The sequence below is a fragment of the Prionailurus viverrinus genome, chromosome D2 (assembly GCF_022837055.1).
Source record: "Prionailurus viverrinus isolate Anna chromosome D2, UM_Priviv_1.0, whole genome shotgun sequence".
NCBI classification, from domain to species: Eukaryota; Metazoa; Chordata; class Mammalia; order Carnivora; family Felidae; genus Prionailurus; species Prionailurus viverrinus.
The window spans coordinates 65,326,462-65,338,513 of NC_062571.1; the positions used below are offsets into that span (position 1 = coordinate 65,326,462).

Genomic DNA, 12,052 nt, shown 5'->3' on the forward strand with positions numbered 1-12,052 from the left:
GGGATGTCCAGTTCTCACCAACGACCAGAATTTGTGGTATGGTGGTTATATAAAGTTGTGAGGCTCCTTTGATTTTTATTTCACCTTGTAAAATGCTGGTCTGTGGTTCATTTCAGCAAGAGTTTTTGGGCATTTTCACAGTTGGTTGAAGGGCCAAGGTTGTTTTTCCCCAGTGAAAGAGATTAGTCTTTATGCAAGTTGTTACAAGGTTACTTACTCATGCAAATAGACAACGAGCCCAGTAATTGTCCCCTGTCCCCTGTCCATGGCAGCACGGATCACCACCAGTACAGAAATACTCATGTCACTGGCGAGGCTGTTCATTTCAGAAGTGAAAGGGAGGAGCAATAAAGTTTAAACTTGGTATTACAGGTTTTCTTCCAAGGTCATGTTTGCAGATGTGTATGAAAATAGAACTATGCATCCCTGCATAATTGCTGTGTGAAGAGTTCTGGTAACAGTTCTGTTTTCTTCCAAAATCACATAGACAAACACACGGCATACAATTACAGGGAGTTGGACAGGTTCTCACATGCCCCCATTAGCCCTCCAGGCCTCTGCTGACCCTCCGGGATTCTGCAGGCCCTTAAAGCCCTTCTTTAAGAAGACACGCTTAACGTGGATGGAACTGGAGAGTGTTATGTTAAGTGAAATAAGCCATACAGAGAAAGACAGATACCATATGTTTTCACTCTTATGTGGATCCTGAGAAACTTAACAGAAACCCATGGGGGAGGGGAAGGAAAAAAAAGAAAAAAAGAGGTTAGAGTGGGAGAGAGAGCCAAAGCATAAGAGACTCTTAAAAACTGAGAACCAACTGAGGGTTGATGGGGGGTGGGAGGGAGGGGAGGGGAGGTGATGGGCATTGAAGAGGGCATCTTTTGCGATGAGCACTGGGTGTTGTATGGAAACTAATTTGACAATAAATTTCATATAATAAAAATAAATAAATAAATAAATAAATAAATAAATAAATAAATAAGTAAATGTAGAATAAAAAAAGAAGACATGCTTATACAGATAAGGACATTTATTAAGTCAACAGATGGGTCAGTCTCTGAGCTTTGTTTTGTACACAGAACCAAAATAAAATAGGATATGGCTTTTCACAAACCTTTCAATCCAATGCTTTAGTTAACATTTTCTAACCCCATGCATTACATTCACAAATGCATCTATATTAGGTGAATCAGTAGAATATAGGTTTAATTTTTGTTATTTTAGTGCACTGGGTGCATATAATGCATGTGTGAAAGCACATTCTCTCTCTCTCTCTCTCTCTCTGGCTTTCTGGCTCTGTCTCTCTCTCTCTCTCTCTCTCTCTCTCTCTCTCTCTCACACACACACACACACACACACACACACACACACACACACACATACATGAGATATTTAAACAGCAAAATCTTTATACCTGGGGTGAGCACCTGTCAATTTGTACGGAGTTAGATGCAAGGGCCAATAACAAATGCCACATCCAATAAATACATTCAAAATTTTCCAGTAATAATTCCTGTGATTGATTGTAATTGAGGTTGCCTCCCAAGGTAGAGAGGTAAGGCAAGGAATAATAGCAACGTTGTCACAGTGTAAACCGTAAGACATCCAGATTCTAGAGCCCAGTGGCAGAAATGTCTATGCTAGTCATAGACCATAACAGAGCAAATGCTTTCCAGAGCTTACTTGTCCTCAACTGTGGAGACTTCGGTTGAAACAGAAATAAATTATAAAATGTAACCTAGGGAAATTTGAAATGAGACTAAAACCAAACTTTGAATATCAAGCCCAGATAAGTATTTGTAAGCCTCCCTGTGGGGAGGAGACACATAAGCTAGTATAGGATTTTTCCTGTGTCAAAACTACAAAATTCCTGAATCCATTAACATCAGAAAGAAAGTACTTATTCAAAGTAAAAAAATATCGTATTGATTTGGTATATAGCCTACAAGACGCATGACCTGGAATATAAACAATGGGTTCCACATACTTAAATTGTGTCCTAAATAACCTTGAAGGCACAGAAAAACAAGAAGGATCTCCATCAGAGAATAGGGAGAGAGGTAACATCAGACATTGGAATTTCTAGAGCCACTGACCAGCCTGGAACCTGAGTTTAATAAATATACTCTCCATAAAAATAAATAAATAAATAAAAAATAAATACACTCTCCACTATATTTGTTAATAATACCTTACTACTCTGATCTCTCTGTGGTCTTTCCTACTCTGTTTCTTTGACCTGAAGTAGGTAACTTGAGGAAGAGGAAGAGAGAGAGAGAGTGCAAAAGGGGTGGGGGGAAGAGAGAGAGAGAGAGAGAGAGAGAGAGAGAGAGAGAGAGAGACTGAGACTGAATATGATATTGAGAAAATCTCATTTTTTTATACCCAGTCAGGTCAGGCATTATGCTTAGATCCTTTATTTCAATTGGTAGGTAATTTCTTTTTTCCTGTTTTGTTTTGACAGGGATAACTTTTCAAATTAAATCCCTTTATTGAATTTTCACTCTTGGGTAGTTTCTGAAGATGCTGCCTTTGCAAAAAAAAAGTAAAATAAAATAAATAAAATTAGAACTGATCTATTTCATGCCATGTGAAAGCTGAGCCTGAGATGACAGCCTGGCGTTATCAACCTTCATGGCTACAGGGAGCATAGGAATAATGTTGGGTAAAATAAAACATGCAGATCAGGGAAAGTGACAGCCTTATTGTTTTCAGGATAGGGGGTTATGTGCATTAGATGCCACAAGCCAGAAGCAGTATTATCCCCAAAAGCTTGAAAATTAAAGCAATCTGGGATGTTACCAATTCTATCTGTGGCTTTCTAAACAAGAGGTGCAGTCATGGGAGACAGACCCTAAAGCTCTTTCATTAGGTTTTCGTTATGGGACTTTGTTACTCTAAACATGTTTCACTGACCAGCAGCATTGGCTTCGCCTGGGAGCTTATTAGGAATGCAGTCTTTTGGGCCCGTATTGAATCAGAATCCACGTTTTAACAAGATCCCTAGTTGGGTCAGGTTATGTCCAAGCTTGAGATGCAATGCCCTAAAATTTTCCGACAACTTAGTAAGTGACTTGGTAACCCTGACAATGGGTCAACTGTGTGTATTCATTCATTCAACAAATATGTATTAAGCTCTATCTACATGTTGACACTGAGGCATGTGCTGAAGACACAATATTGAACAAAGATACACACGGCCCCTTCACTCCTAGAACGTCAAGACTGGTAAAGGAAAGATACTGTAATCAAATAATCATGGAAAAGGAATGTAAATAGATTGAGTAACGTCAAGCTGAGATGAGCACAATAAAGACAAAGAAGAGTTTTGAACGAAAGCAAATAAAATAAGACACTGGTTTAGACTGGAAGTTTTGATATTATTCTGTGGTTACACTGGTGCTCATCTTTGAGGGAAGCCAGGTGCAAGGTGCAGGGCAACTCTCTGTACTAGTTTTTACAACTTTTATGTGAGCCTAAAATTATTTCAAACTAAAAAGTTAAAATAAAAAAGAAATATTTACATCTGAAACATCCCTACTGATTAATTACAACGAATGGGTCAGGGAAGGCAGAAGGGAAGTAGATATTCCAAGCAGAGGAACCAGCAGGCCTCAGAGCCTTGTGGTGACACATAGGACCCTGCACATTCCAAGAACTCACAGCAAGCCCACAGGCCTGCAGACAAGGAGTGAAGAGAAGACACAGGGAGACGAGCTAAGGGAATGGGCAGGTACCAGATTACACTGGAACTGTAGGTCAAGGTCAGGTGTCCTGAATCATTCTACCTGAGGGAAAGATTATTCTGGCTCTTGTGTAGTAAAAACTGGACCTTGCCATCCAAGACAACCTAATCAGTTCTACAGCAATGGGGGAGGGGGGGCGGGGGTCGTGACCAGAGAGAGCCCACTGAAGAGATAGGAAGAAAGCTCTAAACTGCTGAGTTCATTCTGTGTCAGGCATCGTGCTGGACACATTACATGTGGCCGTCCTGCCTGAATTTATAAAGGAGGAAGGTGATAGCTTGGACCCTGAACTGTGCCCCCGCTGACTCTGCCAAGGAATATATTGATTCCCCAAAGGGGAAGTGGAACCGCTGGAGATGAAAAAGCTCATGCTGTGTGCACAGTAATGAAGTAGGTGTGGTTTCTGGAGAGTCTGGAGTGCAGGGGTGACCCGCTTCTTTTAGCTGTAAGCTAGTGAAGTACAGCTACCTTCTGCTTTTGTGTTCAGATGAGCTAAGGGCAAGTGGACAGGTAAAGGAGACAGTGATGATGAAGTTTTTGAATTGCGAGGGGTAGGTCTCAATACTTAGATCATCACCCTCTGGCTCTGGGCTGGGCAACCTCATTGCTCTGCAGTAACTGCGGATATCAGTTTGCCTTTTCTTCTCTCTACTTGAGACTGGCTTCTTTCTTCCCCCCATCCTTTCTTACTTCACCTGTTCTTCTTCTTCTTTTCTCCTTCTTTGATCCCTTTAACCTGTGGTGCCCTATCGTAGGCCTGGTGGTACTCCTCCACTCCTTAGACCTTCTGGAGATCCTCTGGACCAAAGAAGGGAGAGGAAACTTAGGTTATTGCTGTTTAAATATATTACTTAAACCAGCTATGCCTTGGTTTCCTCGTCTGTAAAATTAGGATAATAACCTACAAGTTCTTGTGGGGATTACCTGTGATAAAATATATGCAGTGATTAGCATAGTTCCTGGTACAGGGTACGTGCTCAGTGAATGTTAGCTAGTACAAGAATTGTTATTATTTTTTAAATATTTTTTTAATGTTTATTTATTTTTGAAGGAGAGAGAGAGAGTGTGTGAGCGGGGGAGGGACAGAGAGAGAGGGAGACACAGAATCTGAAGCGTGCTCCAGGCTCTATGCTGTCAGCACAGAGGCCTATGCGGGGCTCAAACCCACCAACCATGAGATCACGGCCTGAGCCGAAGTTAGACACTTAACCAACTAAGCCACCCAGGTGCCCCAAGAATCATTATTATTAACATTTCATTTACAGATGAAGAAGCTGAGGCATAAAGACCTTAAGCAGCTTTTTCAAGTTATTAATTTTTCATAACTAGTGAGTGAACTTTTGAGTCATTGAGATATGGGTGTGGATCCTGGACTGCAATTTTCTTTTTCGGTTTCATGTACTCAAAGCCCCAGTCTCTACACAAAGCATAGTCCCTCCTTGCAGCCGGCCTAACTGGGTTGCTAAACATTACCAATACGCCAGCAAACAAACTCGATTGATGTGTCCTTCAACCTGTTTATGATGAGGGACACACAGAATGGTTCTCTTGTCCCTGTCATTTCCAAGTGCTTTGTGACTTCCCAGACAAAACATTGAAATATTGCCTAGGTGGTATCTGATAAAATAAGGAAACTGGAAAAACAAACGAAAACAAAACAGCAGCAATAACATAATAATGACAATAACTACAAAAACTTCAGAAGTAAGATACTGGGGAACTTTCCCATAACCGGGAAAGAAAAACACCTTGATTGGGTGAGAGACGCCGGAAGTGATTAAGACAATTCTGGATTATGAAGGACTTGGATTCTTGCCACTGTGATTTCCCTAAAACATAGACTCGGCTCATGGTAGGTTGATAACATCATGGAGGAGTTGAATTACTTACGACCATCTATAGTTCTGGCCTCGAGATGCACAAGATCTGGTTCCTTGTTTGATCCCATCACAGACCTAAAAAATGGAGAAAGAGGAAAAGGAACACCAACATGAATGACTTCATATGTGTCTTCGAGAAACTCAGCTGAGCCCACAGACTATTAACGTCCATAGGATTTAAACACCACAAGCCTTGGAATATGTCTAGTATGTTTATTTATACAACCTGACAGTGAAATTCCCACTTCAAATAAAAACTATAATGAAACCTTTATTTGACGAAGGCCGGGCTTAACTCTGGCAAAGATGCTGTATGTTATTAGCTCAGACTTGCAAATAAGTCCTACACATGGCATATGTGTCTTCCTGTGGGCTCAGCTAGTGACAATCTCACTGACAGTATATTAAACTTTCAGGACTTATCAGGCAGATGCCAAGTAAGCTGCTTGCTTTAGTTGGGTCATTTGAATGGTGATTTACATTGCTGAGTGATCTAATTAATTTTTTCATTTGAAATGAGCAAAACTACGTCCTACTGTCCTGTGAACTGGGAACAAACCATGTGATTGAACCGATGCAGTGGCCCGTATGGTACAGAGCGACCATTCTCTGTATATTGAACCAGGGTGAGAGGAAAATGCAGATGTACCTCACTTTAGGAAGGGTGCCTGAAACCATATGTGTAAGTAAAATAAAATAAAAAGTAAAATAAAAGTCTATTTAAAGTGCCTTGGAGGCGTATATTATTTAGTGTAATCTTGCAGTGAGCCATACTAAATAGAAAATAATTATTCTGTTACCTGAGCTATAACAGATAGTCAAAAGTTGAATGAAAGAAGGAAGGAAATGAGAGGAGGGAGGGAGGATATAACAGTATGTGAGCTCTTTGAAATAAGTAAATTAATCACTGTCCTAAGGGCATTCCCAGAGCTCTTTCTTATTTGAACTCATTTTCTCAGCTCAAAGACTCTGAAGCATAGCTAGCTTAGTCTCTCTTCTTCTTAAGAAAAGGAGTTTCCTAACGGCCCTATTATCACTGTCAGTAAGTCTTCTCTGATTGATACATGGTCTGAAATTCAGAGTCTATGCTCACAACATTAAACCCTGCTTTCTTCTCTCCAGAAGCAGAAATGTCCTCATAAGGGTTTTACGATTTCCCCCAAAGAGACAGGGGACACACACTTGGACGCTTCCCATCAGTGCAATCTGAATACGGGCAGTCGGTGACATCCTGACCATCATTTCAGTTAAATGCTAGAGCTCATCTAGGGACGGTGGCTCTCTACTTCCCACACTGAAGAGCTGACGGGATCCACAGGTGACCTCTTCTGACAAGGCCACAGTCCTGAGGCTGAAAAAGAACAAGCTCCCTAAAAACCTTCCAACTAGAAATCTCAGCAGTTAACTGCTGAGTTTTTGCAAATTATTAGCAGGCAGCTGCACGCTGCTCACCTCCCACCTTGCCTGCCGCCCTGAGTTCCTTCCTTGACGTGACTAGCTCTTCTTATTCCCAGGAGAAGGCTGGCATCCCAGAAATACATTGTGAAAGCTAGCATGCAGACCTATCTGCTCGGCTAATGGTGAATGTCAACGGGAGACGAAATAATTACCCTGCATCCAGTTGCAACTTTCCATGTGCTCATAGCCCCAAATCGATAATAGCAGTTTTCTTTTAAGATCTTTTATACCACATCTAAAGGCAGGAGCTGTTGTGTCAAGTGATGGGTCCCCTCTTATCAATTCACAGAAAGAGACAGGGACAAAACAGAATCATTTGTTTCCGCAAAGTCTCCTGTGGCTAACCAGCTCCTCTTACCCTGCCTGTTTTTTTCCCTACCTGTAGGAAAACAACTGCAACAAGAAAATAAAACTTTAAAGTCAAACTGCAATGTTTCCAACAACTTTTATTTGCTGATAGGCTCGCTCCTTTTCCTGGGAGTCTAGGAGTACCTCCAGATCTGCAGTCACATATTATAAAGAATTATTGCTGCTTTTACTTTGTGGCCCCGGTACATTCTCGAAAGCTGAAGCCAAACAAGGCTAAATGTCTGCAGACGTGCTGGTTTTAATGGTCCTGTCACTGACCAGACACCTTGCACAAGCACATCACTGCAGTTGACCACAAAGCACTGTTGCCTAGCACACTTATACATTTTACTTGTAACTGTGGGGTTTGATGCTTATTTTTGTATAGTAAGACCAATTATTGTGCTTAATAATGGTGGCAATAATAATAATGGGGGGTTGCCAGGGGTTGTGGGGGAGACAGAGATGGTAAAAGGATACCAAGTTTCAGTTATAAGATGAATAAAGTTTGAGGATGTAATGTATATGACTACAGTCCATGACACTGTATTATATAAGTGAAATTTGTTGAGAGTGGAACTTAAATGTTCTCACAAAGAAGAAAAGAGAATAAAAGAAAGGAAAGGAAAGGAAAGGAAAGGAAAGGAAAGGAAAGGAAAGGAAAGGAGAAAGGAGAAAGGAGAAAGGAGAAAGGAGAAAGGAGAAAGGAGAAAGGGGAAGGGGAGGAAAAGAAAGAAGGGTAAATATATGAGGTGATAGATATGTTAACTCAGTGTGGAAATCCTTTTACACTGTATATGTTTCTCAAATCATCACACTGTATACTTTAAATATATTTTAATTTTATTTGTCAATTATACCTCAATAAGTCTCAAAAATAGTAACAAATCAGAAACCGCATAAACATAAAATTTAACCTAAAATATTCCCTTGATGATTTCCTTTTCAGAGTGAGATCTCAAGAATGGCTTCAAGTATCACTATCCATCATGATAGTAAGTATGACTTCTGGTATTAGGCATAAAGGGCTGGACACCCTTGTTTTATGCTTCCAGATCACCCTGTACATAACCTGTCATGGTTCATAATGGTTTGCTAGATCTCTTTATATAAATGCCTCTCTTACTTCATTGAGCTCTCACGAGGCAGGTCTTCTGTTTTCTTTATCACTGAGCTCTCTGCATTCACTAGAGCATAGAGAAGAATGTTTCCTCAGTAAGTATATAGACAACATTTTCACACTGGTCAATATCTGCTGTAATACCTGATATACTGGGTTGTTCAGTTCTGGGGCTCAAAAAGAACCTCTCTGGAAATGTGAGATAAAAATGTTTGATCCAGGATCCTTTAATTATACAAAGAGGCAATAAGCGGCTGTATCTAATAAATCTTTATATTGTCTCTCTCTCTCTCTCTATATATATATATTTGGGAAAATGAATTCCCTTCTTGAAATGAATTTCACAGAAGGGCGGGGAAACTTCATGCCTTTGCATGTGTGGGGGGGTCTCTGTCTGGGATTCCCTCTTATTCTTCTTCTGCCTTAACTCTGTTTTTAATTAATTTTTATTTTTAAAGATTTTTTAAAATGCTTATTTATTTATTTTCAGAGAGTCAGAGAGACAGCGAGAGAGGGAGAGAGCAAGCATGAGTGGGGGAGGGGCAGAGAGAGAGAGAAAGAGAGAGAGAGAGGGAGAGAGAGAATCCCAAGCAGGCTCTGTGCCATCAGTGAACTATGAGATCATGAACTGTGAGATCCTGACCTGAGCCAAAATCAAGAGTCAGACACTTAACTAACTGAGCTACCCAGGTGCCCCTTAACTCTTAAAAATACACACACACACACACACACACACACACACACATACATATTTAGTTTGAATATAATATTTCAACAGTCATATACATTGCTCAGTGCTCATCAAGGTAAGTGTACTCTTAATCTTCTTTATCTATTTTACCCATTACCCCACCCACCTGCCTCTGGCAAACACCAGTTTGTTCTCTGCATTTAATAGTATTTTTTGTTTGTTTCTTTTTTTGTTGCTGTTCATTTGTTTCTTAAATTCTATACATGAGTGAAATCATATGGTATCTGTCTTTCTCTGACTGACATTTAATTTAGCATAATACTCTCTAGACCCACCCATGTTGTTGCAAGTAGCAAGATTTCATTTCTTTCTTTTTTTAGGGCTGAGTAATATTCCACAGTATACATATACCACATATTTACCCATTCATCTATCAATGGACACTTGTGTTGCTTCCATATCTTGGCTATTATACATAATGATGCAGTAAACTTTACAACTATCAGCATGTTTAAAATAATTGAAAAAAAACATAAGAAATAATCAAGTGTTGGCAAGGGTGTGGAAAAAAAAAGAACCATTGTGCACTGTTGGGAGAATCCAGATTGGTGCAGCCGCTATAGAAAACAGAATGAAGTTTCCACAAAAAATTAAAAATAGAATTATCATATGATCTAGTGTTCCATTACTGGGTATTTACCCTAAGGAAAAAAACCCACTAATTCTAAAACATATATGCACCCCAGACCTTCTTAACTCTTATAGTCTGTGCACTTTTATAGGCTCAGCAGCAGATATATGAAGTTGAAAATAGACTTTCCAGTGAAGATGCCACCTATGCTAAGTTGGTTGCCCTTCCAGAAACTTCCAGAACGATGCACATACTTTGGCATAGTATAAATAAGCCTATGCTTCAACTGTGACTTCACTGTCTATCCTTATTAACCCACAAACTCAAACCTTTCTGTATTTCCATGCCAGGTACCATGCATGCCATGTATAGTCAATAAATGTTTACTGAGAGCTTTTAGAAAAGCAGAAGTATAAACCAACATGCAAACATTTATCAATGTATTTATTTATTTATTTATTTATTTATTATTATTTTTTTTATTATTTTTTTTTTTCGACGTTTATTTATTTTTGGGACAGAGAGAGACAGAGCATGAACGGGGGAAGGGCAGAGAGAGAGGGAGACACAGAATCAGAAACAGTCTCCAGGCTCTGAGCCATCAGCCCAGAGCCCGACGCGGGGCTCGAACTCACAGACCGCAAGATCGTGACCTGGCTGAAGTCGGACGCTTAACCGACTGCGCCACCCAGGTGCCCCTATTTATTTATTATTAAAAAAAATTTTTTTTTCAACGTTTATTTATTTTTGGGACACAGAGAGACAGAGCATGAACGGGGGAGGGGCAGAGAGAGAGGGAGACACAGAATTGGAAACAGGCTCCAGGCTCTGAGCCATCAGCCCAGAGCCCGACGCGGGGCTTGAACTCACGGACCACGAGATCGTGACCTGGCTGAAGTCGGACGCTTAACCGACTGCGCCACCCAGGCGCCCCCATTTATTATTTTTTTAATGTTTCTTTTTAAGAAAGAGAGAGAGTGCGAGCAGGGGACAGGCAGAGAGAGTGGGAGACACAGAATCAGAAGCAGGCTGCAGGCTCTGTGCTGTTAGCACACAGCCCAACCTGGGGCCTGAACCTGTGAACTGTGAGATCATGACCTGAGCCAAAGTCAGACGCTTAGCTGACGGAGATTCCAGATACCCCTATCGATGTACTCGTATATACGAAATTTAGCAAGTTACTTAATGTCTCTGTACTTTTACTATTTTTATTGATAAAACGAGGCTAAAATAGGTTTTCCTAGAATATATATCTTAAAGCACTTAGCAGCTTCCTTGTACATAGCAAGGGCTCTGAAATGCAGCTGAATTCTTCACTTTTTTTTCCCCCTTTCTTATTTTGGGAAGTAGGTGGGGAATGTAAACATCCATCTGAAAATTAAAACTAATGTTGGTAATAAAAGTTTCTTGAGATTTCATGGGTACCCCATTAGCAAAAATTATTTATTAAAATTATTTATCATCATATATCAATAGACAAAAAAAAAGAGTCAACAGCTCAGAGATCAACTATATGAACAAATAAAATCCATTTTTTATTTAGTGAAACATTCTAAGAATAAGGGCTAAAAATTCCCTGTTCTCAAGAGCTTTAGAGCTAAAGAGGAGAGAGTCACCCCATGTAACAAGATATTCAGGGTGCTAGCTAAGGACGTAAGAGGAGTGACCTTTTACTTGCAGATGGGAACCTGTGGGAGAAGGAAGGTCTGAGAACTCTGTAGAGTAAATGAATTAAATCTTCAAGAATATGCAGTAATATGATCAATGGACAGAAGAGGTGGAAGAACATTCTTTTTAGAGATAATAGCAGATATAAAGGCCCAGGGTCAGAGAGAATGGCCTATGCAGGCATCTACTAGCAAGTAAACAGATCCGTTTGCAGAGTAGAGATGTAGGAAGTAAAATCAAGTTCGCCAGGGGTCCATTCATGAAGCACCCTGTGCTTTTTAGTCGATCCTAAAAGCCATGCGATGCCGATGAAGTGAGTTAAGTGGGCAAGGCTGTAAATAGCTAAAAAGAAGAACTTCCATCCCAGTTTATCTATGTGTGGGTCTCCCCGTGCAGGCAAAGTATAAGGTGAAGGCCCTCAGGCCATGCTAGATCCAGCTCTGTTGTTGAAAACAAGACAAAGCCAGCCTCTCACACCTATGCTTCTAGTATCTTAAAGTGGTGTTCATA

At 40.3% G+C, this 12,052-nt stretch overlaps 1 protein-coding gene across 12 annotated transcripts in view; it reads right to left on the bottom strand.

The window, feature by feature from the left end:
- Positions 1 to 12,052, bottom strand: part of SORCS1 (sortilin related VPS10 domain containing receptor 1) — a 518,445-nt gene that overhangs the window by 136,027 nt on the left and 370,366 nt on the right. For all 12 annotated transcript variants that reach the window (XM_047826164.1, XM_047826162.1, XM_047826169.1 and 9 more), the window contains one exon: positions 5,637 to 5,701. In XM_047826164.1, coding sequence (XP_047682120.1) covers positions 5,637 to 5,701 — 65 coding nt within the window. The remainder of the gene's footprint in view (positions 1 to 5,636; positions 5,702 to 12,052) is intronic.